This window comes from Gadus morhua, chromosome 14 (assembly GCF_902167405.1).
Source record: "Gadus morhua chromosome 14, gadMor3.0, whole genome shotgun sequence".
In the NCBI taxonomy this organism is placed as follows: Eukaryota; Metazoa; Chordata; class Actinopteri; order Gadiformes; family Gadidae; genus Gadus; species Gadus morhua.
In genome coordinates, this window is record NC_044061.1 from 27432073 (window position 1) to 27459913 (window position 27841).

At 47.5% G+C, this 27841-nt stretch overlaps 2 protein-coding genes across 5 annotated transcripts in view; both read left to right on the plus strand.

Annotated features, from left to right (window-relative positions):
• The first annotated feature begins 721 nt into the window (after nt 1-721).
• nedd4a (NEDD4 E3 ubiquitin protein ligase a) lies at nt 722-24141 on the plus strand. Of its 4 annotated transcripts, XM_030376868.1 has the most exons (29): nt 722-948; nt 2263-2336; nt 2532-2610; nt 2699-2737; nt 3426-3479; nt 10838-10888; nt 11157-11218; nt 11370-11472; nt 12646-12809; nt 12976-13093; nt 13309-13470; nt 13566-13652; nt 13866-13985; nt 14439-14642; nt 14912-14989; nt 15708-15762; nt 15886-15944; nt 16054-16119; nt 16848-17077; nt 17381-17502; nt 17868-17938; nt 18484-18579; nt 19448-19521; nt 20763-20823; nt 21080-21139; nt 21223-21330; nt 21617-21713; nt 21846-21918; nt 22193-24141. In XM_030376868.1, exons 1-29 carry the CDS (start codon nt 904-906, stop codon nt 22293-22295), a joined length of 2715 nt encoding a protein of 904 aa, XP_030232728.1. In that variant the 5' UTR covers nt 722-903; the 3' UTR covers nt 22296-24141. The 4 variants fall into 4 exon arrangements, with proteins under 4 accessions (XP_030232728.1, XP_030232729.1, XP_030232726.1 ...); XM_030376869.1 differs by lacking the exons at nt 722-948; nt 2263-2336; nt 2532-2610; nt 2699-2737; nt 3426-3479 and adding an exon at nt 4074-4140; XM_030376866.1 differs by lacking the exons at nt 722-948; nt 2263-2336; nt 2532-2610; nt 2699-2737; nt 3426-3479 and adding an exon at nt 4167-8220.
• A 2834-nt stretch (nt 24142-26975) lies between these two features.
• Nucleotides 26976-27841, plus strand: part of prtga (protogenin homolog a (Gallus gallus)) — a 27504-nt gene continuing 26638 nt past the window's right edge. Inside the window, exon 1 of the mRNA XM_030377998.1 lies at nt 26976-27116. Coding sequence (XP_030233858.1) covers nt 27050-27116 — 67 coding nt within the window. The 5' untranslated portion in view covers nt 26976-27049. The remainder of the gene's footprint in view (nt 27117-27841) is intronic.

The window sequence follows — 27841 nt, forward strand, 5'->3', positions numbered from 1 at the left end:
TATGGTTTAATCCAACAGTATAATTGATATGATGCACAGCATACAGTTCCTATCTGACTCCATAAAACTGATCAGGATTGAGTTATGATAGAACAGTCTTAGCCAGCTGTCACAAGGCAATGATCTCAGGAGATAGTGGCGTATAACACGTTAAGACACAACCCATAGCACAACCTTTGACTTACCTTGTTCTCATTGCGCAACAGGGTAATGTTTGGCTGCATAATCCTGAATCGACACTATAGTCTGTTTGTACAATGCCTGTCATATGTGGAAGACACAATTAAATTATTATTACATAGCAATGGCTTTGCAATTTCAGATTTTCTGACCATATGGTTTTGGAAGCCAGCCATAAATTGAAAGCTATGTAACATTGTGGAATACTGTAATAATGCTTCCTGCATTATTCCAGGGCTGAAATATCCCTCACTGAATTCACCTCATTTAGAATGAGTAAGAATATAAATTTTTATTAGATGTTTATGTGCTAAATGTTTTGTAAGGAGCGACTGATTTGACAAATACAAATATGAAATTATTATGGTAAAATACATCCATAACCTAATTTAGAAACACACTTTGCCTTTCTCTATTCCAAGGGATAAATTATTGGTGTTGTTCTCAAGTGGAAGTGGTCAGTTTGGGGAGGCTGGCAGATAGCAGAAGGAGGAGGAGGAGCAGGAGGAGGAGGAGGAGCAGGAGGAGGAAGAGGAAGCGGAGGAGGAGCAGGAGGAGGAGGCAAAGGAGGCGGAGGGTTTTGGAAAGGATGAGTGACGACACAACAAAATTAAAGTTGTTGGTTGGCAGTCAGACCCGTGCCGTAGTGCTCTCCCCCCGGGTCGTATGAGGAGTTGTTCCGCGGTAGTAGCGCAGTAGTAACCGGGCGGGGAAGCGGAGGACATGGCGGTGAACGCTCCGGAGATCCGAGGACTCCAGACCGATGAGGTGAGTTCAAAACGCAGTCTTCAGATCTTCCAGTAATAGAGACAGGCAGACAGATAGATGGACAGGCAGACAGACAGGCATACAGGCAGACAGGGAGACAGACAAACAGCTGAACGAGGAGGGATCCCGCCGTCCGGAACAGCCAACCATGTTAGCAGCCACCGCCGCGTCGCCCGGACGCCATTATCGACCCTAAAACTTCCCGCTAGCTGAAGACTAACTGAACCATTTCCGTTAATTAGCCTCAAAACAACCAGAACGACCAAGACCACCAGAACCACCTCGGTACCGGCGGGGAGGACGGAGAGTAACGCCAGGCTGTCCCTGAGCTAACACCTGAGCTAACTCCTTTAGCTCAGGCTGTTAGTCCAACCCTGACAACGAGACAGACATGTTGGACCCTAGCAACAAGACATGTTGAACCCTAGCAACAAGACTTGTTGAACTGGACCGCCTTGGGACGCCCTCAGCTGACCTGAGGTTAGCTGTCAGGTGTCAGTGCAGCCCGAACGTAGTGCTCCCTCCGTTCACCCCCTTCGGCGTTCACTCCCTTCAGCTGATAACTCATTGTAGTGGTCACTCCCTTCAGATGAAGCCCTAAAGTAGTGCTCACTCCTTTCACTCCCTTCAGCTCACTCCCTATAAACTAAGTGCTGGGTCCCGTCAGAGGAAGCCCTAACGTATTGCTCACTCCCTTCACTCTTTTCATGTGAAGCCCTAACCTAGTGTTCACTCTGTTCACTCCCTACAGCTCAAGTGAGTGTTCACTCCCTTCAACTGAACAACGTGTTGTCAGTGTGGGCCCCAACCTTTTCTCTTATTGAGGCACTCCAGATCATTACCAGGAATTCAAGGCACGACAACTCAAAGTTGTAGGGATGGGTTAAGAACAGTGTTATCAGGATAGTTATTGGCTATTTCACAATATATGGCGGTCAAAAATGCTCATAAAAATCCAGCAACAGCAAAACTTGTTGAGTTTTCATGTTGAGAAAGAACATGTATTTGGGTATTTAGAATAATAAGTAATGAATGAAGTGATGGCCAATTTTTCAATGCTAATGGGAACAGGAACCATGGCTGAGTCCAGTATTATCCTAGCCCTACAGGCTGGCTGGCAGGCTCTAGTCTGAGGAATGTCACGGCCATTCCTCGAAGCCAGACGATAAATAATCAAAAACTATGGGAAATATGGTATTAAATACTGCCAAGCATGGCAGTTATTTATCACTGTTTGTTTGCAGTGTACTTTGTGTATTTGTATCGTTGGTCCATCATATCATGACACAGATCTGTTCCTTTAATGACGTCCAGGAGGACTCTAGGGTCCTCAGGGTGAAGGTGATCGCTGGGATCGGGCTGGCCAAGAAAGACATTCTTGGAGCCAGGTGAGTTCTAGAGGATGTGTGAGGCTCTGTTCTGTCCATGTGACACCACAGAGCCTTACATTAATGTCACTTTCAACATATATATTGATCTTTTATCATCCTTTGCATTGCAACCGCGTAATCATCACACACACAAGCCTCATGGGTAGGTAGTGTTTTGTTGATGTGTGAATATCTTCCTTGCCTTCTGCACAGTGATCCCTATACAAAAATATCTCTCTATGACCCTATCAACGGTGAGCTCACAAGTCTCCAAACTAAAACTATAAAGAAGGTGGGTGACGCGTCCATTCAGAATCGATGGTCATACTGTTACTGGTGGACACGTTATAATCCACTCCTTCCTCTCTGCGTCCTGCAAGACGCTGCATCCGAAGTGGAATGAAGAGTTCTACTTCCGGGTAAGTTCCAGCATGCATTCAGCAGGGCAATAAAAAACACGTTTATTTTATTACACCCAGTAGCTTTGGCAGGATAGTGGTGGGCAGAGCTCGAATACCAGATCATCTCAGTCCAACACCCCGGCACAATAGTTACGCCACTGTCATAAACCAGCGCTCAGACATCCTGTCCTCCATTTGTCAAATAAAGACTGAGAAGGGTTGGGGTTAGGGGGATGGATTCAGCTACTCAGACCATCACAGCTGATGAAGCTGCAACATACTGGTCTGACTGGTGTGTAAAGCTTCAAGCTGTGGTCCTGATCTTCGGGATGGCCTACATTTCTCGATTGGTTAGCGAAATGTGAACATCTGAAAAATGATGGCCACTGGAAGGGCATTGCGTAGTGGATGACGAATATATCCTTGTTTCACTTCTCAGAAATGATTGTGTGCCAAGGCCCATAGCGCAGCTTCCTGCTCCCCCTGATAAGAACCACTAATGGGGCACTTCCAAAACAACCATTAGCCCTTTCTTTTCATCCACTTCAGTTTGGAGGGCAAAGCCTCTATCACATCATTTATTTTACCGTCTGTAGGTTTTCTCAGGAACTGTTGGTTTTCCAGTCGTTAAAACAAATCGGAATAGAAAAATGGAAAATCCCTTTGAGTGGACCAATCATTCCCTGGTTTATTTGTTGTTTTGCAGGTTCATCCAAGGAAGCACAGACTGCTGCTGGAAGTGTTTGATGAAAACCGTCTGGTAAGCTTTTACCTGTAATGTTATATGATACATTTCCTGTTATTGTATGTACCAACAGAAGAGGCATTGAGGTAGTACTTTTTGGAGTTTGTTGTTACAAAATGAATACTTTTGTGTTCATAACTTTACTGTCGCGGTCCTTGATGGGGGATGCTATACTAAGGGCTATGCTTTAAAATAGGGTGAGATGGGGAATGAGTTATTCAACTCCATAGACCACAGGCGATGTCTGTTTACTTATGGAGTGTATTAATATCTCGGCCCTGAATTACAAACAAACAAAGTATGGGACCTGACCTTGCTTGAAAGCAAAGCGTCCCGTGGCAATGGATACCAAAGAATCAAGAGTTTACACAGCCTCCGAATAAAGGATTAGAAATTAATTGGGGGGGTTATTCTTCATAAAGGGCAGATGAAATATGGAATATTGTAGGGTTTATCCTCATATATATGTACCTACACTAGTATAAAGTCTTTCACTGATACCAATTTTCCAAACAAAGCATTTTAGTTGTATAGTTATTGTCAGAAACTGCTGTTCTAGAATGATTGGATGAGTTGGGAATGCTGCAGGTTTTCCACCGCTTAAGGGTTTGTTTGCTGGAGTTCACATCCAAGGAAGCACAGACTGCTGCTGGAAGTGTTTGATGAAAACCGTCTGGTAAGCTTTTACCTGTAATGTTATATGATACATTTCCTGTTATTGTATGTACCAACAGAAGAGGCATTGAGGTAGTACTTTTTGGAGTTTGTTGTTACAAAATGAATACTTTTGTGTTCATAACTTTACTGTCGCGGTCCTTGATGGCGGATGCTATACTAAGGGCTATGCTTTAAAATAGGGTGAGATGGGGAATGAGTTATTCAACTCCATAGACCACAGGCGATGTCTGTTTACTTATGGAGTGTATTAATATCTCGGTCCTGAATTACAAACAAACAAAGTATGGGACCTGACCTTGCTTGAAAGCAAAGCGTCCCGTGGCAATGGATACCAAAGAATCAAGAGTTTACACAGCCTCCGAATAAAGGATTAGAAATGAATTGGGGGGGTTATTCTTCATAAAGGGCAGATGAAATATGGAATATTGTAGGGTTTATCCTCATATATATGTACCTACACTAGTATAAAGTCTTTCACTGATACCAATTTTCCAAACAAAGCATTTTTAGTTGTATAGTTATTGTCAGAAACTGCTGTTCTAGAATGATTGGATGAGTTGGGAATGCTGCAGGTTTTCCACCGCTAAAGGGTTTGTTTGCTGGAGTTCACATTTTGGCCACAGTAAAAGCAATGGTGACCTTTCCGGGGTATAATAGCTCCTATGAAAGTCAAGGCTTAAATAGTTGCATGGAGGTTGTCTCAGATTTCAGCAAATACAGGTATCTGTGTACCGTACGTGTGTGTTTGAGCGTGCCGTGTGTTGTGTGACCCTAACAGAGAGAATCACCCTTATTATGGCCTCACGTATTTGATGTCGCTGGAAACAATTAACACCTTGTTTCAGGGACGTTTAGATATGGGCCAAGCTAAACCAAATGTTTATAGTCAACTGTTTACCTTGCTCCGTTCCAACAATGAGGGTTCAGATATCAGAGGCGTTCATTCAATTCGATCAGGGCATTTATTCAAACAGATTAAATATATAACACATTTAATTATAGGAATACAATTAACCTTATTGTATTCCTCTCTATGGTGCAACCTTAACAGTGAAGTATGGATTGCTTTAAATGTCCATTGCTTTTGATGACGGATTAATGTGGCCTTCATTGCTTAAGTTACTATCGCCAAATCGATGAGAGAAGAGTATATTTTATAGCATTCCTCATTTAGAATTCTTTGAATAACCTACTGCTGAAAAAGAAAATAAATAGGGGTCAGTCAGTCATTTACAGTGTTCAGTTTCCTGTTTCATTGGGTCAATATTCGCTTTGAGTTTGAGGCCAAAGCTGAATACTATTGACGCAAAATAATAGGAAATGGTTAAGAGAGTCCCATATCCAGCTAAATGTATTTCTTTATATTTTAAAAAAACACTTATTGTAAAGGAAGCAAAATATATGTATTGCATCTATTGTATTGTAAAATGTAATCTATATATCAGGTATTGATGTCCGATACAAGGCAAAATAAGATTGTGCTTCAACGAATAGAAGGTAAAATAAGACCATGCAGTCTTCAACCAATACAAGGTGAAATAAGACCACCCTCAACCCATAGAAGGTAAAATAAGACCAGGGTTTAACGAATACAAGGTAACATAAGACCATGAAGCTTCAACCAATAGAAGGTAAAATAAGACCACCCTCAACCTAACAAAAATAGGTGGTGGGAGAGTTCACCAGTGAGGGTTTGTGAGTCATCTACTACTTATCTCACATGAATATGACCTGGTTGAAGGCCAACAGCAACGTCCTGAAATAGCCCGGCCCACACAAAACAACACACTACACCTAAAAGAGGTGGCTGGCTAACGAGCGCAACGCGGAGGCTGAAACCAGAACTGAGTGTTACATCAGGTGTCACATCACAGGTGACAGGGCTTATCACGTTATCTCCCAGAGCGGCCTCCTCTCCGGTCTCCGTGCCGTCCAGAGGAACACATGACCTTTGTACTGTAGGCAATGCTTTTGTCCCGCTCCGGGAAACCCAAGGTAGCTCTGTCCTGAGGTATGTATGCTTGGGGACAGGTTTGATATCAGTGGTGCCCCTGCATACTCTTTATTTGACCCTGTGAAACTGTATTATGAATTTGATTACCGGTAACATAATATATTTTTTATGATTCTTATTCTCCCTATTATTGTCTTTAGAGTTATGAGGGTTTCTTAACGCTCAGTTTGATATAGAATGATGTTTAAAGTCGTTCCCATGATTTCCTGTAACTTAATACCAGTGGGTAAAAATATTTGTGGAGGCACGAAGGAGAGGAAACATTAGAAGCATAGCTGCAGTGGTAGGAAGTTGGGTTTTGAGTGAGTGGTCTGCAACAGACAGGTCAGCAGAGCGGCAGGCTGAGATGCAGAGTAGAGGACTGCCGGCTTGTTTGTGAGTGCGGCTGTTGAGAACGGCAGAGAGAGAGAGATTATACCGGACTGGCAAGAATCCAGCGGAACAGTTGCAACAAGGCTCGGGCTGGCCTTTATCGAGTCTGGAGCCGGGGCAGAGCGGCAAGAGAGCCAGTGGAACCGCTGTTGTACAGCAGAAGGATCTCTGGAACTACCTCAGGAAAAAGCCTCCATGTAGGTTATTTTCTTCCCTAAACTCAACCTGATCCGACAGAGAGACCCTCAGCCTGAACAGGATTGTATCTGGTCGGATTGTACTCCTTGGAATGACCGTACTCCCAGAGCAGAAGTCAGAAGACGTTCTTTGCTGCTCTTTTGTTTTTCACTAGCATGTTTACCATGCCAAGCTTGCCGCTGTCGCAGGCATTCGAGAGTTAAACTGATGGCAGCCCGGCTCCGCATGCAATTTGGGTCCCGGAGAAGCCACACAGACCCTCTGTCAGAGACCCTGCTGGGCGGCCATGGGGCGGAGAGGGAGGCTGGCGTGGCGGCGTGCAGCCGGGCGGAGAACCTAGCACACAGCTCGGTCCGCATGAAGGTTACCCCTGTGTTGTCGGATTACAGGAACCCCCAGCGCTACTCCTCCGTCTTCATCCCCAAGTGCAAAAGCGGAGGATGTAACAAGAAGAGCACCCTGCAGATCTCGCTGCACCCGTCTGGGCGGCCCGCCGGTGAACCCGAGAGCAACGGAGAGGACGTGGAGCCGGCCGGCGGGGAGGTGGGAGCAGGCAGCGGCTCTGACGGAGGCTCGTGTAGCAGCAGCATGGCCAGCGACGCCGGCTACTGCAGCAGCACCAACATCTTTGAACCCGAGGCCTCGGAGCACCTCAGGGCCGGCCGGGAGAAAGGCGTCCTCTGCCGGAAGCACAAGGTGCCGCTGCGGCGCTGCTCCTCGCTGGTCCTCTTCTCCAGGAGCCCCTGCAGCACGCCACCCGCCTCGCCCGTGACGCTCCAGGCCGCCCCCGCCCTCCTCGCCACACCGGGCTCCCTCGCTCCCCAGTGCGGGCTGAGAAATGCGAGCGAGACCTTGCAGGAGAACCAAGAGGCGGGCTCCAAGATGTCCAGCTGCACCTCGCTCCGGCTCTCCAAGGCCGGCTGTTCGAGCTCCGAGTTCAGGGACGCCAAGCGCACGGTGCAGCTGAACCTTCCCTCAGCGGACGAACCGCAGTGTGGACGGGAGGATGTGAGCGAAGCGCTGAATCACCCGTCTATATTAGACCTGCCAAACCGTCACTCCAGCAGTGTGCTGCTGCACTTCGCCCACCAGAGACCAGCGATGCCTGGGAAGGGAGCCATGAGCAGGCCGAGGGTCAACGTGGAATACCCCCCTGGGCTGTACCCCGCCGCTCAGCCCGGCTGTGAACCCAGCCAGCGCAAACTCTACCGAAGTACCTCGACCTGCTTGCCCCCTTCGGCTAAGTTGTCAGAGAGGAATCCCAAAGTGGCTGCCAGGGAGAGGGAGCAGGAGCCAGCAGAGGGGAACCAGTGGCAGCGCACCATTCAGAGGAGCTTTTCCCTGGAAGTACCCTACACGGGAAAGCCGACAGCACAACATGTGCATATTCATTTATCTCCGTGCCCTGGGGCTAGGGTAACCACTGCTGTAACTGAGCTGAAGCCTGCTCACAAAATGGATCATATTGTTACCAGCCGGGATCACAACATGAAGGTGAGCGGTGTGTTTCTGCCCGGGATCCCGACTCGAGAACAGACGACCACAGGAAGACAGACACATGTTAATAGCTGTGTTCAGGTGGGCGTATATTGTTCCAAATGGGTTCCCAAAAAGGAATGCAATCAAATACATAACAAATATTAGTCCATCCATTTAAGGTTAAGGAATAGGCTTTTTACACTAAAGAATTATAATAATATAAATGTAAATGCTATGAATTCTGTTATGGTTTAAAACAGGGTTTATCCAGATATAAAAATAAGGTCAGATTGACACAGATGAGCTTGCGAGGGTTAGAAGTTTACTGGCTTCATATCAATAAACTAATTTGAATGAACATGTAATGTTTAGCGGTTAATGTTGTCGTCCACATACTACCATAACCAGCTCTGCTTACTATTGCCTTTGCCAGTAAGTGCTGCCTTACAGTCAAACGATCAGATAGGTTGATGAAGACCTGTCATTAACTACCTCTGTGGACATTGGACCAACATTCAAGTACTCTCAGTAGCAATAGTTATTCCTTCGCCCACTGGTTACCAATAAAGAAGGACAATCATTAATGCAACAATATCAAGTCAATATTGTTGGAATATGAGTTGATTATGTCTGCACACCGGCTTATATTCCAAGAAGTAATGTATTTGTATTATTCTGTTAACGCTCAGAGTAATCGCCCTAAGTATTTCCCGGGGCTATTAATAGACGTGGGGACAGCAGTGCTCCTCCTGATATAAATAACCTCTGAAATATTCCCCCCGACTCCACCGAGTCTAGTACCACAGCAGGTCCCAGCGCCTCACATTTAACAGCAGGGCCCAGCGCCTCACATTTAACAGAAGGGCCCAGCGCCTCACATTTAACAGTGTCATACTAGAGCAGTAGGACAGGCATGCAGGGCCACCATCTGTGGAGCAGAGAGGAGGGCGGAGGGGAGGGAGGAGGGGAGAGAGCAGAGGGGGAGAGAGCGGAGGGGGGAGGGCAGGGTGGAAGAGGGGGGAGCAGGGGGGAGAGGTGAAGGGATCAGGGAAGAGAGCAGGGGAGAGGGGGGAGGAAGGGGAGAGAACAGAGGGGAGCAAGGGGGGAGAAGGGGAGAAGGCAGGGGAAAGAGAGCAGGGGGGAGAGCAGGGGGAAGTATGGGAGAGAGCAGGGGAGAGCAGTGGGGCTGATCCTTCCCAGTAGGACAGCATGGTGTGTTACGTCGGGCCCCATGCAAGGCGGTGTTTGTGAAGAGTCAGATGACCGCCTCCGTGCCGTATCTCCCCCCTCCTGTACTTAGCAAGAAAGACAGTATGCTCCCTGACAACAATGCAGCCATCAGACAAATCAGCCCCGTTCAGCTCTTCAGGAAGTCACAGTAACAGCGTGTACGCTGTTACTGTGACAGGCTTCATCCAGGCGTTATTATTCATGACCATGCTGTTCTCCTGAGCACCTCCACGACTGATCCTAGAAGAGACAACAGGAGGGCCAATGGAGAGACAAACACACCAATACCTCGTCAGAATCACTGATATCACAACCAAATATCTCCCCGCCTTAGGAAATGGTCCCATCATTGTTTCTCGTCGGTCAGGAACCACACACCTTGCATGGACAGTATCAACCTATTTTTTTTACAAAAATAAGGTTGCCTGACTTTTTCACCATCATTTCCCTGGCAGTCATGGGAAATGTAAATCTTTGGTCTCTAAAGGTCTTCAAACGTCACTTTTCCTGCTCTGTGTATTCCAACCGATGAGGTTGTGATTGGGACATGACTGTGTTTCATTTTATTTATTTATTTTTATCTCTGGCATTGTGTTTCAAAGGCGGATTGCTAAACCCTTATCACCCAGTGAAGTCTGTTCTTTGCACAGCCCCGAATCAGTAACCAAATCAGCGATTGTGTTTGTTTTTGATAGTTTTGAGCGTTACTGTTTGCACTTCCACTTCCTGTTTTATTTCCAGCCATAACACTGTACGATATTAAGTGTGGCCAATGAAAAAATGACATCCTAATATAGAATATTAAGCAACAAAACCTACAATCTGTCACAGTCTCCGCTCTCTGCGTGCTCCGAGTCGGAGGAAGGAGACACCGATCATAGCCAGCCTGACGCGGGGTAACCGGAGACCAATGCTTGCTTAGTAGAAAAGGAAAACTGTGAAAATACAACAACTAATCCAGGAATCGGAGCAGGTTGTGCTCCTCCTTTCCCCGAAGTCGACTCTCCCGAAATGTTCCAAGAATCTCGGTTAGAGGCTCTCCCTGGCTGTTGGCTTACAGGGCTCGTAGCCTTGGCACAGGACTTGGCTAACATTGACATCAACAGTAAATCACGGCCAAATCGGGAGCTGATAGCAGCAGACATCAGGGTAGCAGGACTAGGAACCCACCACAGTGGGGGTCATTAGCCTCATCAACGGGAAACTCATACTGAACCCTATGGACAGGATTCAGTGCGGGGTGGCTAAAGGTGGCTCGCACCAAAATAACACTGCCGGACCGACGTACGGGCATGACTCACAGTTGAGCAGTTGATTAAACCTGTCCCGTCCAGTCATGTGCTGGTGAGTGTGTTTGTGTAATTATAAGTGTTTGTCATGCTCTGACCCACCCTCTCTGCAGACGCGCGATGACTTCCTGGGCCAGGTGGATATCCCTCTACAGCAGATACCGGTGAGCCCCGCCCCTCTGTGATTATGTTCTTAGGACATTAGCTTCACCTCGAAACACGTCAACATCTCTTGGATTGTCCCACTTCACCCCCGTGCTTTTAAAGACGGTCAATCATGTCAACATCTTCCTTCCTTTTTATATTTAAACAAGTCATGCTTAATGTTTGTAATATTTGGATAACAACAGTTTAAACATTATTTCCATTATGTGTTAGTGCATACCGGCACGTAGCCTTGGAAACCAAAGAGTTTATTCTCTCCTTTTCCAGGTTGAGAATCCCAATGAGGAGCGGCCGTACACCTCCAAGGACTTTCTGCTTCATCCGAGAAGGTTTCACTCCTCTACTCACACTCTGTTCATAACATTCATCCTTAGTACTTTCTGTTACTATTGCAATAGGGCATGTCCTGGCTTGGGTTGGAGCTGTCATAATGATGCCAACTTTAAAATGATGACTTCTTTCTCCGTAACATTTCTGCAGCCACAAGTCCAGGGTCAAAGGTCACCTGCGGTTGAAAATGACCTACTTACCCCGGACGCCTGGCTCAGAGGAGGAGCATGCAGACCAACCTGAGAACATGGACGTAAGACTGCATCACCGACCTACCTGATCACCCTCCAACTAGCTAGCTAGCTAACTAACTAGCCAGCTAAATAGCTAACGAACTAGCTGCTCGCTCCCCAGCCTTCCTAACCCTGTCCTTAGCCTTTACCTCCGCTCCCAGTGGAGATGTACTGTGTTGTACTGGTTGTCAAAAGGCCAGGCCAGTGTAGAAGCTAAGGTGTTCTGCTCCTCTTTTTTTTGTTTACCTCACCCCTACCGTATCCTTAACGACCTAGACTGCATAGCCTGCTTACCCCCCCACCCCCTCCCACCCCTTATTGTATGTAGTACGTCCTGGAACTTAAAAATATTACTTAGCATTGTGTCGCGTCTTATCCTAGCTATCTTTGTTGTATACGAGGAATGGGTTTACCTGGTGATTGCTAGTGCTTGGAACTTGGTTCTAATTGAACATCCTTACTGTACAGACAAAGATATATTGTTGTTTCTCTTTCTTCTGACAAATGGACTTATTGTTAATCGCTTGGATAAAAGCGTCTGCTAAATGAGTCGTGTCTCACCGGTCTCTCTCTGGTCTCTCTGGTCACCCCCTGGTCTCTCTCTGGTCTCTCCCTGGTCTCCCTTTGCTCTCCCTCTGGTCTCTCCGGTCTCTCTGGTCACTCCCTGGTCTCCCTCTGGTCTCTCTCTGGTCTCTCCCTGGTCTCCCTTTGCTCTCCCTCTGGTCTCTCCCTGGTCTCTCTCTGGTCTCTCCGGTCTCTCTGGTCACTCCCTGGTCTCCCTTTGCTCTCCCTCTGGTCTCTCCCTGGTCCCTCCCTGGTCTACCTTCGCTCTCCCTCTGGCCTCTCCCTGGTCTCTCTCTGGTCTCTCCGGTCTCTCTGGTCACTCCCTGGTCTCCCTTTGCTCTCCCTCTGGTCTCTCTGGTCTCTCCCTGGTCTCCTTTTGCTCTCTCTCTGGTCGCTCCCTGGTCTCTCTCTGGTCTCTCCGGTCTCCCTGGTCTCCCTTTGCTCTCTCGCTGGTCTCTCCGTGGTCTCTCTGGTCTCTCTTCTGGTCTCTCCCTGGTCTCTCTCTGGTCTCTCTCCGGTCTCTCCGTGGTCTCTCTCTGGTCTCTCTCCTGGTCTCTTCCCTGGTCTGTCTCTGGTCTCTCTCCGGTCTCTCCCTGGTCTCTCTCTGGTCTCCCCCCACTGCACTGCAGCCTGGCTGGGAGTTCCTGGAGGGCCAGGACATGTCGGGGGCCGGCCATCAGCACCTGGTGCCCGCCATGCCCCCCGGCTGGGAGGAGCGGCAGGACAACCTGGGGAGGACCTACTACGTCAACCACGAGAGCCGGACCACCCAGTGGCACCGGCCCACCGCAGGGTAAGACCCCCCCCTCCTCCTCCCTTAACTCTCACCCTGCTGGACCTGCACCTCATCTGGGAACTCATGGGTCATGTGTGTGTGTGTGTGTGTGTGTGTGTGTGTGTGTGTGTGCGTGTGCGTGTATGTGTGCCTATGTATGTGTGTGTGTGTGTTGTGTGCACAGGGACAGCGAGGGGGACACCCAGCGAAGACAGGACATCAACATGGAGGCCCAGCACGCCTTCACGGCGCGGAGACAGATCTCCGACCACGAGGAGAACGACCGGCGGGACTCTCCTGACGTAAGTCCCTCTGCTCTAAATGTTATTCTTTAAAAAAGGGACGTTTGACACCTTTTAATGCTGACGGATCACATTTTGATTAAAATCTCCAAAGCAGCAAAATAAAAATAACATACAAAATATACATTTATAACAGTACTAACGTTATGTCAGAGTCACAGTATGAGAGGGAGCTGTTCCTGGTTCTCATGCCAACGTTCCTCTGGCCCCCCCAGAGCTGGGAGAACACGCTGCTCGAGGAGTCCTCGCCGTCCTCGCTGTCCCAAAGCACGGGCCACTACTCCCGCCCCGGCGCCGACCTGCGGCCCGCCTGCGAGGAGCTGACCCAGCTGCAGATCACCGGTGTGCCCGCGGTCGAGCGCCGCACCTCCCAGACGGTACAGGTCGCGCGGCGGGCTGTCTGAGTCGGTTGATACAAGCGCCGCCACTGGAGGCCCTCATGCTAACGTGTGTGCCGTCCCCCCCCCCACAGGATCACGCCGCCGCGCACTCCAGCCATTCCAGCCGCAGAGCCAGCGCCCCGGCACTGTCCAGCGACGAGTCCCCGGCCAACCCCGCAGTGAGTGTGAGGTGTATCTATAGGGGGTCTCCAGGAGTCTGACCTGGTCCTGAGTGTGAGGTGCAGGCTCTGACCTGCTCTACAGTGGTACCGAGTGGGGATTAAGCTACAGGGGGTCTCCAGTAGTCTGTAGTCTCCAGTAGTCGGACCTGGGCTTCAGTGTGAGTTGTAGTCTACAGGGGGTCTCCAGACTGACCTGGTCTTCCCTCCCAGCAGCTGCCTGGGTTCCCTGAGCTGCCATCAGGTTGGGAGGAGAAGCTGGACAGCCGAGGCCGACGCTACTACGTCAACCACAAGAGCCGCGTCACCACCTGGACACGCCCGCTGGTGCAGGTAGGGAGCAGCCTCCGGCTGTGGGGGTACGGGCCTCAGAACGTTCCTGGGACCTCCTTGAGGATGGAAGGCTTTTGGTTATGACTAGCGATGCTCTTTGGTTCATATCAGGGGCGGGGTTGTTTTAGTTGGTTTTTGTTCCTCAAAGATTTCTGCTTGGTTCTCTTTGGCGACCCCTTTGGTGATAAGTGGGTGTTACAACACCAAGTCTGTTGATGGTGCTGCTAGGGGAAGGGCTTTCATCAGTGGGCCCGAAGCTCAAGCACCTCTTTGTCTCCATGTTCAGCTGTAGATGGCGACTAACTAGACTTAATTGATTTAAATGTAAATCTTTGAGATTATAACTTTAAGCTACTCAATAATTTGTTCCAAAACCGTTTTTTTAACCTGTCTTCGGACCAGCTTGAGAGACTCATTCCCATTGTTTGGTCAAAAATCGTATCATTTTGCCAGGTGACATCGGAGGCAGCAGCGCAGAATGCCTTGCCCCTGAGCCCCTCGGCAGGGCAGCCCGGGGCCCCAGAGGGCTCGCCCCTCAACTCCCCCGGGCCGGAGAGAGCCTATGAATGTGGCTTCATGCCCGCTGGCTGGGAGGTCCGCAGCGCCCCCAGCGGAAGACCCTTCTTCATCAACCACAACACAAAGACCACCACCTGGGTGAGTAACACGGCATTAAACTACAGCCTGGCTGAGAGAGTAGAACATAGCATTAAACTACCACGTGGGTAAGAGAGTATATCATTAAACTACCACCTGAGTAAGAGAGTATATCATTAAACTACCACCTGGGTAAGAGAGTATAACATAGCATTAAACTACCACCTGGCTATAAATAGTATACAGAGTATAATATTATGAAGAAACTATCCTCATTAAACTAGCACCAGGTTCAGAGACTATATCATTATGATGTGCTGGTGTTCCAGGAGGACCCCAGGCTGAAGATTCCAGTGCAGATGAGGAGGAGAGTTTCACTGGACCCAACAGACCTCGGCCCCTTACCGGTAGGTCTCCGATGGATCGTGTTTCCAGTAGGGATGGGCAACTATCTTCGAATAGTCGAATAGTCGGAGTCACGTAGAAAATCGAATAATGAATGCGACTATCTTTATTTATGACACGGCTCTTCTCAATGCTGTTGAACTCTCCGTTCACTTGCATGGGCCTTCACAACTTACGGTGGTGAATCATTTTTTGATAATTCTTCGTTGCTTAAAATAATTTTGATGTTGAATGTTGATGGCGCAGTTGTTGAAATAAACAGATTGATTTCATACAAATCATAGAAGCCTCTCCCTGTGTCATTGTGTGTGCGTGTATACGAGGTGAGTGTGCGCGTACATGCGTGGGGGCGTTCTTGATTGACCGATTTTAGAATATTATTCGAATAGCAGCGGATATCGAATAGTATTTTTGCCAGAAATGCACACCCCTAGTTCCCAGAGGGCAAATCACTTGGGAGGGTGTATTTAGGGAAGGGATTTCATTTGATTTATTTAATTGTATCAGAAAAGTCTTACACACGTTGAAAAATATCAAAAACACAATTGAGGATAGAAAACAATATGAGGGAATATGAATCTGCGGTCCCAAAAAGGGATAATATGATTTGATTGGTTTACAGTCTCAAAGGGATGTGGATATCGGTTGTATGTTATTACACAGTGCATTTGAAAACGTCTGTAGTCCAACACCTATGTTTGATACAATTCTGATTTGTAGCCTGGCTGGGAGGAGAGAGTCCACAGCGACGGGAGAATCTTCTACATTGATCACAGTAAGACATCAGCACAACATCTGATCAGATCAATAAGTGAATCAATGAACTGATCCCACTGGGATGAAAGCATCCCAGTCATTCCGGACGTTGTAAATAGAGACATTATGTTGTGTTCTCCAGACACAAGGACCACACAATGGGAGGATCCCCGATTACAGAGCTCTGCCATAACTGGACCCGTAAGTATTGATGACCTCAGCATCTATAAATAAGCAATTGTGATCAGGGGCCGGTGCTAAGGCGGTGACGGATTGGCGGTAACAAGAGCCTGTTTCCTGTGTCCTGCAGGCAGTACCGTATTCCAGGGATTACAAGCAGAAGTATGACTACTTCCGCAAGAAGCTGAAGAAACCGGTAAAGTTCTCTTCAGGATCCTCTCGTGTTCCTCCAGTACGACCTTCTAACGAGGGGCTGCGCCATGTTGGAAAAAAATCCTATTGGGATATATTGTCTTTTTACAATAAGTATTGCGTGATGACAAAAAATATATACAGGCCGATATATATGTAAAAACTATTACAATTACAATTAGGGCATTTAGCAGACGCTTTTATCCAAAGCGACTCACATCGGTTGATACACACATTGACACACTGGCGGCAGAGTCAACCATGCAAGGCGACAGCCAGCTCGTCAGGAGCAGTTAGCACTCAGCTAGGAGGAGCTGGGGATCGAACTAGCAACTTATCGGTTACAAGACAACTGCTCAACCTCCTGAGCTAAGCCGACCCAAAAATATCTATATTAGATTATTTATTTTTTCATTGTATAATGATTGGGGTGATTTTGTAGTGTTATACTCTCATTATACAGAGCTCTATGGTGGCGCATTAAATGGGGAAATAAATGAGTTGTTGAGCTTTTGTTGTGGGAACAATTCCAAGGCATTCTCGACAAAGTTCCTGTTTTTAGTCAACGTCGTCTTTCCTGTAACCAGATAATCGCGATTTTGAATCGAATTTCGAATGTGGCAACTGCTATCCGATAACGCTACATGGTGCAGCCTTAGTTCTCACGGTCGGCTCCATGGAGCTGACCGCCTCCCCCTGACCCCCTCCCCACTGACCCCCCCCTCCCTCCAGGCGGACATCCCAAACCGTTTCGAGATGAAGCTGCGGCGCAGCGCGGTGCTGGAGGACTCGTACCGGCGCATCCTGTCCGTGAAGCGCGCCGACTTCCTGAAGGCGCGGCTGTGGGTGGAGTTCGAGGGAGAGAAGGGGCTGGACTACGGGGGAGTGGCCAGGGAGTGGTTCTTCCTCATCTCCAAGGAGATGTTCAACCCTTATTATGGGCTGTTTGAGTATTCCGCCACGTGAGTCGACCCTGTCTCTTCCTGTCCTTTGTTGGTGTCTCCTGATCCGTTTCTCAGGCGCTTCAGCGTTTATATTGTTTCATATTTGTATTTGATTGCCAACTCATCCTTTGGATGATAGCTCAATTCTGAATGTATCTGTAGCAGATGTGAGAAACCACATCATCTACCGCTACCATGACAACAAAGATCTTATTTCATACGCTAAACCCTGAGTCATTGTTTTATTACCCTGGATTAGCCTCTCAGCTCCCTGACACACGATACCGCTGAGTTCCTCGTTTAAACCCCCTCTGCCCTCAGGGATAACTACACCCTGCAGGTGAACCCCAACTCAGGCCTCTGCAACGAGGACCACCTCTCCTACTTCAAGTTCATCGGGCGCGTTGCCGGCATGGCGGTCTACCACGGCAAGCTGCTCGACGGTAAGTCGGCTGGCCTCCGCTCTAAGCATGCTAGCCTTATCAAAATACTGCTAGATTCAGCACACACATTAATCTTTCTATTTGTTTGAGTTTGGTTTAAGATAATCATTATTAAAAGTCTCCTCACAGTATTTCTCAGACAGGGTGTAACGTCTCACTGAGGTAAATAAGTTCCTCGTCTCCCGTCTGACAGCCAGAGGAACATCGCCCTTATTGAGTTAACGATAATCATCTGTAATCACATGTTGCAGAACAGCAGCTGTCAGCCAATCATCCCCTGTCTCTCCTCCCCCTCACTTCCATCTGAGGCTCAGGGGGCCACCTACAGTCCAGCTGACTAACACTGTGTCTCCTCTCCTCTGAAGCCTTCTTCATCCGGCCGTTCTACAAGATGATGCTGCAGAAGCCCATCACACTCCACGACATGGAGTCTGTGGTAAGCCACGCCGCCGACCACACAAGTAGGGCTGAACGATGAATCCAATTCAAAACGACATCGCCATGTAGTAGAATGCGATATGCAAATCGCAAAGGCTGCGATTAAAGTAAAATAAAATCAAATCTATTTTGTGTTTTTTTATAAAAAATGTTCACTGTTACTGTTACTGACTGGAGATCACTAAGATTCGTATTTTTTTTCAATAGTTAAATAAAGATGTTATGATATCAATTCATGCATCAATTTATCTCAACACAGGCCTGGCCCTTAAGGAAAGAGCCGTTTATATGTTGACTGCTTCCAATGTTGTGTTGGTCATACTACAGAATGATTTATTGCTTGTTTAGTGGATAATACAGAACATAAAAAAAATAAAACAATATTCGCATACTAAGTCAAAATCGCATATTGGTTGAAATAATCGCAATTTGATTATTTCCCCAAATTGTTCAGCCTACTCACAAGGTTTTTGGACACGTCGAGGTCGTGCAGACCTCTGTGGTTCTGGGCCGACTGATAGAGTGTTCCCCCTGTGTCTCCAGGACAGCGAGTACTTCAACTCTCTGAAATGGATCCTGGAGAACGACCCCGCCGACCTGGACCTGAGGTTCACCATCGACGAGGAGCTGTTCGGACAGGTCGGAACGGGTTCTACTGCTGCCTGTTCTGACGCGTTAAAGGATCATGTTGAACAGCTAACTATAGCTGGCTCCATGTTAAACAACTAACTATAGCTAGCTCCATGTTGAACAGCTAACTATAGCTAGCTCCTTTTTGAACAGCTAACTATAGCTAGATACATTTTAAACAGCTAACTATAGCTAGCTCCATATTAAATAGCTAACTATAGCTAGCTCTATATTAAACAACTAACTATAGCTAGCTCGATACATCTAACTGTAGCTAGCTCCATGTTGAACAGCTAACTATAGCTAGCTCCATACGGGGTCATCCCTATGTTCCCCAGGTCCTATGTTCCCCGGGTGTAAAGGATTAGGGTCAGGTTTAGGGTTAGGGTTAGGGTTAGGGTTAGGGTGAGGGTTAACCTTAACCATAACCAATCGGAGGAGAGACATTCTAACCAATCACAGGCGAAATGGTTAGAATGCGGGACTTGCCCCTACCATCCTACAAAAAAAAGATTTGCTCACGGGGTCCTTTGTTCCCCGGTCACATACAAAGCGGGGAACATAGGACCCGGGGAACATAGATACGCTCCCGCTCCATACAGCTAACTATAGCTAGCCCCATGGTGCACCTACAAATAAACAGGTGTCGCAGTTAACTTCAAACATAATTAGTAATAATATATGTAATAATGTGATACTATAATTACTGTAATGAGGATCAAAATAAGAGTTGTTTGCCATTCATTTCAACATGTCAACGCTCGTGATGAGATAAGATGTCCAGACGTCCAGAAGAACCACGCCTTGTAGAGAGAAGGTGTGGTTCTCTCAGCGTTTTCCTGCTCATTAACAAGTCCTCTGGCTCCGCTCCCTGCAGACTCACCAGCACGAGCTGAAGCCCGGGGGGGGGGACGTGGTGGTAACCAACGACAACAAGAAGGAGTACATCCAGTAAGAAACCCTACTAACCCTTTACTAAGGAACACAGAAACACTTTACTAACCCTTTACTAAGGAACACAGAAACTCTTTACTAACCCTTTACTAAGGAACACAGAAACACTTAACTAAGACTTTACTAAGGAACACAGAAACACTTTACTAACCCTTTACTAAGGAACACAGAAACACTTTACTAAGCCTTTACTAAGGAACACAGAAACACTTTACTAAGGAACACAGAAACACTTTACTAAGGAACACAGAAACACTTTACTAACCCTTTACTAAGGAACAAAGAAACACTTTACTAAGGAACACAGGAACACTTTACTAAGGAACACAGGAACACTTTACTAAGGAACACAGAAACACTTTACTAAGGAACACAGAAACACTTTAATAACCCTTAATAAGGAAAACAGGAGCACTTAACTGAGGAACACAGAAACACTTTACTAACCCTTAACACAGAAACACTTAACTAACCCTGGAGGATGTTGAGTAGGGAGGGCGGGGATTCAGGGTCTTCAGCAGCAGAGTTAGAGTTAAAGGACAAATCCGGTGTGTAAGGGATCTGGGATATGTTTAGTATGATAATGAGTGGGAATGTTCGTTTGGTAGCAAAAAAGCGTGCATAGATGCATTTTAAGTTGGCTGTTTTTAGCCTATTCTACCAAAACAACATTTTATACTCACAATACCTTCAGTAGTTCACCCGTCGACGCCATCTTGTCTTTAAGACTCGATAGGTAAATTGACGAACACACAGCTTGTGACATCCGTGAACAACACGCAAGCTCTTTGTTAGCCAATCTACTTATCGAGTCTTAAAAACAAGATGGCGTCGACGGGTGAACTACTGATCTGTACACTTACAAAGTTATCAATGCCTCGTTGTATATGTTAAGACCCTTATTGTACTACCAAAGAAGAGTCGGGCTACTTCTAGCCCTTTAAGTGGTTTAAAATAACGATTTAGTTTTTACCATAACACATGCTCCCATCGTTCCAAGTTTATAACGTTTTGGTAGAATAGGCTAAAAACAGCCAACTTAAGAATGCGTCTATACGCGCTTTTTTGCTCCCAAACAAACATTCCAACTCGTTATCATCCTAAACATATCCCAGATCCATTTTTACACCGGATTTGTCCTTTAAGGAGGTTGAAGTTAAGTATCAGTAGCAGTAAGCAGCGTCTGAGGAGGGAACATCTCTCTATTGCTCCTCCTGACACTCCCTTCCTGTCCTCAGCCTGGTGATGCAGTGGCGCTTCGTGAACCGGATCCAGATGCAAATGACTGCCTTCAAAGACGTGAGTGCTGCTCCTCTTCCTCAGGGTCTGGTCTGAGAGCCGTCAGACTCATGAACTCCTCTTCCTCAGGGTGTGGTCTGAGAGCCGTCAGACTCTAGAACTCCTCTTCCTCTGTCTGGTCTGAGAACCGTCAGACTCATGACCTCCTCTTCCTCTGTCTGGTCTGAGAGCCGTCAGACTCATGAACTCCTCTTCCTCAGGATCTGGTCTGAGAGCCGTCAGACTCATGAACTCCTCTTCTTCTTCTCCTCTTCAGGGCTTCTACGAGCTGATCCCTCAGGACCTGGTGAAGATCTTCGATGAGAACGAGCTGGAGGTGGGTGTGGGGGTCCGGGGGTCAGGGGTCGGGGGTCGGGGTTAAGAGGGGGATGTGGGGTTAACTGTCCTCTGCTCCTCCAGCTGCTGATGTGCGGGCTCGGAGACGTGGACGTCAACGACTGGAGGGCGAACACCAAGTACAAGACGGGCTACTGCCCCACTCAGCCCCTCATCCAGTGGTTCTGGAAGGTAACGCCCCTCTCCCACGACACCACTACACACCACCACCCACCACCACCCCACGACAACACCACCCATCCCCAGCAACGCAGCACCAACTCCATGGGGCTCCCTGTTTGAACTGTGCGTATGTTTGCGTGTCTGTCTGTCTGTCTGTCCCTGTTTGTTGTTTGTGTGTGTGTGTGTGTGTGTGTGTGTGTGTGTGTGTGTGTGTGTGTGTGTGTGTGTGTGTGTGTGTGTGCGTGTGCGTGCGTGTTTGCGTGTGTGTGTCTGTGTGTGTTTTCCTTGCTTGTAGACGGTGTTGTTGATGGATGCAGAGAAGCGGATCCGGCTGCTGCAGTTCGTGACAGGGACGTCCAGGGTGCCCATGAACGGCTTCGCTGAGCTCTACGGTGAGTCCCTGTGGAGGTTCACCTCCTCTGCTCCTCTGAGACCTGCTCATTAGTCCTGCATTCACCTATTAGTTAGTTTCTCCTCTGGCTGATAAGCGTGCTGCTGTATTAACCCTTGACCCCTGACTCTAGGATCCAACGGGCCGCAGCTCTTCACCATCGAGCAGTGGGGAACCCGAGACAAACTCCCCCGAGCGCACACCTGGTGAGAGCCCTGACTGGGCAGCAGAGAACCGGCCCTCCGTACACACAGAACACAGAACTTTCACACACGCACACACACACACACACACACACACACACACACACACACACACACACACACACACACACACACACACACACACACACACACACACACACACACACACACACACGCGCGCGCACACGCATAGACACCTACACACACACACACACACACACACACACACACACACACACATCAGCACACACCCCTGACCGGCCTCTCCGTCCCACAGCTTCAACCGCCTTGACCTTCCTCCCTACGAGTCGTTTGAGGAGCTGAGAGAGAAGCTGCACATCGCCATCGAGAACGCCCAGGGCTTCGACGGCGTGGACTAGACCGGCGCGGACTAGACCGGCGCGGACCGGCGTGGACTAGGAGGAGGTTGAGGACTAGGAGGAGGTCCCGCGGTCTGTGGCGTCACGCTGAGATTTTGGTTTTAACGTCGGATAAACGTCGGATTGTCGTCGGATACGATGTTCCGAGCGCTGGAGCGGCGATAGAGACGCTGGGGGCGGAGCATATTGGCCTTAACGTCCAGGGTGGAGGAGGAGCACCGCCTTCCTCCAGGGGGGAGGAGCACCGCTGCCCCCCCCCCCGCTCCCCTCGCGGGACGCTCAGCGACGGGACATCAACCACTACTCTTTCATAAGTTTACAATCGTTTTCTATTCTCTGTAAAGAAATGGATGCTTGGAAAACATAGCTCTTTTTTGTGCTGCGCGTTTTGCTGAAAGACGTTTAAAATAGATATATAAATAGATACGAGCATAGACTTTTATTTGTGTAAATATCAGACGTTTGGCGGAAGGTTTCAAACTAAATGTTATTTTTCTATCCAGGCTGAGTCTCTGAGCTATGAGCCTTCATTGAGCTGTGGTCGAGTTGTGAGTATTTGGTCTTCTTCGTTCTGGAAAAACAACCGTTAGATTGGAATACTTTCACTACACACGCTCTGGAACACTAAGAACCAGGTGGGTGTTGTATGATATCCCCGTCGTAAGTGGGATAACCACTTCTCTCAGATTGTATTCGCTGCACTAAAAAGCTTTTATGTCTCAACGCACGTTCTCTGCTCTATTTAGGTTTCTTTCATGTTAATTTACGTTTACAAAACATTCCAGTTGACTCTAATCAAAGACAAGTAATCACCCAAAATAACATCAAAGTGCGTTTTGCAGAAAATAGCTTCTTTCACTTTCATTCTCAGTTGTGTTTATTAAGACCGCAAATCCCAAACGCTCTTTATCTGCATGGTTCAAAGATGCCAAAAACTAAAAACAGGGTTTCCATTTTCACTTACTAAACATTTCAATGACACGGTGAGGCATTGATGTCTGGAGTTCCACATCCATCTCTACGTACTTCTGTGTATGTATGTACAGCCCACAGTATTTGGTAAATCCATCCATCAAATCATAAGTAAACAAAAAAGATGTATAGAGTCCACAGTCTATAAGTGACGATATATTCACCACTAGGTAATCTAAGAAGGACAATGCAAACGGTTTACTCTGACATGCCGTTATATATAATATATATCATATTATAATATTCAGTTTGGACAAGTGGCTGATGTGATGACTGAGAGGTTACCCCTCTGCTAATCGGTCTTTGCTGCTGGAGTTCCTGGCGTAATCACCTTCATACGACATTCAGTTATGGGCAGGTGTGTTTGTTTAAGGTCTATTTGGTTGTTGTTGTTTACACCACTTACTCTGTTTACAGGTTGTTAATGAAGGACAATATTATGGGCTCTGTCTCGTCTGTGATAATGCGTTTTATACCCGTGCTTTTATGAAGTGAAGCACTCTTTATAAATAGTTAAGTCTTATCTTCCGAACCTTTGCCAATGTAACCACTTTAGCCAGCTTGTGAAAGTTAAACGAAAAAATTGCATATTTGTTGAAACGTTTACATGTTACAAACGTTTCTGCACATGAACAAACTTTATTTTCCCTGAATTTTAAAAGTGAATGAGGCCTTTATTTGTTTTATTGTGGATGTACTGCTCAAACATGTTAAGTGTCTTTACCCTCATTACTGCTTAAGATCGGATTCGACAATTGAGGATTGATGGCAAAACGCTAATGGATCAACATGTTATTTGTGATTTAGCTACTTCTGCTTTTTCAATGTAAGCCAATATGCATTCTTCAAATAAATAAAAGAATGGAACCTAGAAGTCTTGGCCAACGTCTGACATTCAATTGCGTTATTTATCTTATTGTGTCGTTATATGATATAATTTGGTGTGCTATTTGATTGAAGACATGAATTTACAAAAGTAGGTAATACCACACTCACCCACACGGGGTCGACGTGGAGCAACTTGTGTTCATACAAGAGCGCGTCAAATAACTACAGCAGCATTCCCGAAGGCATTCCCATAGTTTCGTCAAGTAATTATTGATAAAATAAAAATACTTGTGTCCACTTACTGGTTATTGTATATTTATGTTAAGCCCTAGAATAACTGTTGAGAAGACCATGAACAATCTTCAAAAGTAGCAGCTCAAATGTAAAGGCAGTTGAAACTTTACTGAAAGTCTATACATTTTTTGTCCTAAACACATCGGCAATGCAAAAATCGGGACATGAAGCGATAACATTATCCGTTTGATTGTCTTTCACCATATTTCTCAGCCGACAAATGTGACTTTAGGCCGGTCCTTTTAAAGTGAGGGTCAAAAGTTGCAATCCCTAGACAAAACCTTTAGTTAATTTATTATGGTAACGTTGTATCAAACCAATAGGATGCATAATAAAAAAAGAGTTGTGAGGTTTGTAACTTAAAAGGCATTCGATTTTCAACAACACACTGCTTCGAAACTCAACGTTGAACCTCAGAGCTCCGTCTCAGTGTTCCAGCTCAGAGTTCTGTGTGTATATTGGAATAGTCTGTATATTGTAATGGTCTAAATCTGTTTCCAATGCTCTTTGTATATGAGCCTCTCTAGAAGAGCTGGGCCATGTTGTGCTCTGGGCTGCAGACCAACAGGGCGACTCTGCCGGCTCCATTTGCATGATGTGGCCTAACAACCTCCTCTGTCCCCTCCCCCGCCGGCTAAAGACTGACCCCGCAGGGTCAGGGGTTAGGCCGGCCTTTTGGACATTGCTGGGGTCAGCGGGGAGGGGGTGCGTGTGACCGGGAGCCCCGGCCCCAGCAGCAGAAGGGCCTGGGTGGGTCGGACCCCTGTCTGCCCCCCAGCCCCCCAATACCAAGGACCCCAGATCGACTTCTACATCATCGATCCTCAGGGCCTGACCTCCGTTCATCTGGATCAGCCCCCGAAAAACGGGCCAATTGACAGGAGAGAGAGAGAGAGAGAGAGAGAGAGAGAGAGAGAGAGAGAGAGAGAGAGAGACCGAGAGACCGAGAGACCGAGAGAGAGAGAGAGAGAGAGAGAGAGAGAGAGAGAGAGAGAGAGGGAGAGAGAGAGAGAGAGAGAGAGAGAGAGAGAGAGAGAGAGAGAGAGAGAGAGAGAGACCGAGAGACCGAGAGACCGAGAGAGAGAGAGAGAGAGAGAGAGAGGGAGAGAGAGAGAGAGAGGGAGAGAGAGAGAGAGAGAGAGAGAGAGAGAGAGAGAGAGAGAGAGAGAGAGGGAGAGAGAGACAGAGACAGAGAGAGAGGGAGAGAGAGAGCGAGAGACAGAGAGTGAGACAGAGAGAGAGAGAAAGAGAGAGAGAGAGAGAGAGAGAGAGAGAGAGAGACAGAGACAGAGAGAGAGAGAGACAGAGACAGAGAGAGAGAGAGAGAGAGAGAGACAGAGACAGAGAGTGAGACAGAGAGAGAGAGAGAGAGAGAGAGAGAGAGAGACAGAGACAGAGACAGAGAGAGAGAGAGAGCGCCCGTAAGGGAACTTGATCACTTCCTGCACGAATCAGTTCAGATCCCCCCCCCACAATACCTGGACCTTCCCCTAGACCGTGGGACCGTGGGAACGGGGTCTCCCAGCTGGGCGGCGGCCTTCAGATCAATGAGAACCTCCCTGTAAACAAGATGGACACCGGATCAATATCCGCATTGACTCAGCAGCTGTCCGCTCCGTCGAGGCTGGCTGCTGATGAAGGCCCGGTCTGAAGCACACTCTCATCTCCACGGAGGGGTCGTCCTGACCGGTCACTAGGACTGACCACAGCTCCTCAAACCACCACTACTAGGTATACAGCTAATTATCAGCTCTACCCACATGAGTAGTATAGGGGTAGTTTGAGGATCAGCGGTCAGTAAGTATGATTGCCCACTGATCCTCAAACTACCCCTATACTACTCATATGTGTACAGCTGATTATCAGCCACTGACCGAATGGCTGCTGAGAACGTTAAAATGTTTTAAATCCCCAGTTGGAGGGCTCTGACTGTCTCTGAGGTGTCCGGGTCATGTGATCACACCCGACCTCAGCCCCTCAGGGTGATGGTCGTCTTAAACACGGCGATCTAACTTCTCCTGTTTCTGTGTCTCAGCCTCCGTTAGAGGCTGTGCTGTTGGATGTGTATGATGAGGTGAGGGAGAGACACACCATCTCACAGACTTAAAAGACTTCTCAGGGGATAAAATACATTCAGCATCATCGTGGCCAAAATAAAGATTCTTTATGGTGGTTGATAACGTCAAAGATGATACAGCTGAGCCTCTATGAGTACAGCACCACAATGAGTGTGTGAGTCTTCACAGGTATACTGGAATGATTAACTACACAAAATACGGATTAACTTGAATGGAAAAACTGTCTTCCTAATTGTTTGGACTGAGGTCTCTCTCTCCTAGAGATGGGTTCTCAACAGAGTCTCAAAACACACTGTGCAGTCCATTCATTTTAATAAGATTGGATGTCTGGCAATAGTTTGGTGATCATAAGCTCTTATAACTGTAACTGATGGGCCGAGATGGGTCGAGTGGATAGCGAGTTCCGATTGCCGACGCCAGGGGGCGCTGGCCGCGCCTCGCTCCCCGGTCCGAGCGTCGGTCCTCTGCATGAGGCGAAGCGTTGCCGGTGGTCAGAAGCGCTCAGTCGAGTTCAGGATCCGCACGCAGGTCATCCTCAGCAGAGGGCTGTACACGTTTAGCATGCAAGGACAATACTCTTAAATGGCGCCTGTCAAAAGGAAACTATACGACCGCTTGCTCCTTTTCTCGGTTTACCTCCAAATCTCAGGTAAGGAAGATTTTAATACATTTGCAAAAGGAAAAGGTTTGAAGTTTCCATCATTAAGTACCCTAGACAAAACTAAAGAGACACTTGGTACAGCTAGTGGAAATAACTCAACTTTAAGCCCACTATGGTTGATGCCCTGCCGCCACAGCGTGTCTCGGCGGACCGGACCCCCGCTGCGCTCCGACTTGAGTCCAGTCAGACACATCCATCGGGATTGGGTGCATCGCTTTGAGTTCAGTCGCTTAACGTACTAAATGTCTACATATGGTTCTGTGTTGTGGTGTGTGGTGCAGTCCTGTTAACTCGCTTTGCATTGGACCCCCGGCCCCCAGAGCCCTGTGTAAATGAAAGTTACCCGGGATTCGACCTCACGACCCGAGTTGCTTCAGGTCGAAACACAACATGTTGGTGGAATATGTTGTCCCAGTCAGGACATAGAGTTTATGAGAGGCATACATGTATGTGATCTAGTATAATAAATTCTTATTAAGTTCATAGGTTGATTGTGAACCCCTTTAGTGTATATAATATTGGTTTGGTACTCGGGCATTAAGGGTCAAGATTAAGGGTTAAGATTGAGTTATATTTTGGGTTATTATCGTTATCATCAGTGGACTACTGTCTCAGTGGCTTCAGATCCACTCTGTTCGATCCAGTGTTCCTCTGATGAGCTGTACCCTTGACCCTCAGTGACCGGTTCTGCCCCCCCCCCCATCTGAGCGTCA

Excerpts from the sequence above, each read along its gene's own strand:
- nedd4a (XM_030376866.1), top strand. The coding sequence starts at position 6,934 with ATGGCAGCCCGGCTCCGCATGCAATTTGGGTCCCGGAGAAGCCACACA. Across the intron at positions 18,580-19,447 it reads ACGAGGAGCTGTTCGGACAG|ACTCACCAGCACGAGCTGAA; the intron begins GTCGGAACGGGT and ends CGCTCCCTGCAG. Across the intron at positions 21,714-21,845 it reads CGGCTTCGCTGAGCTCTACG|GATCCAACGGGCCGCAGCTC; the intron begins GTGAGTCCCTGT and ends CCCTGACTCTAG.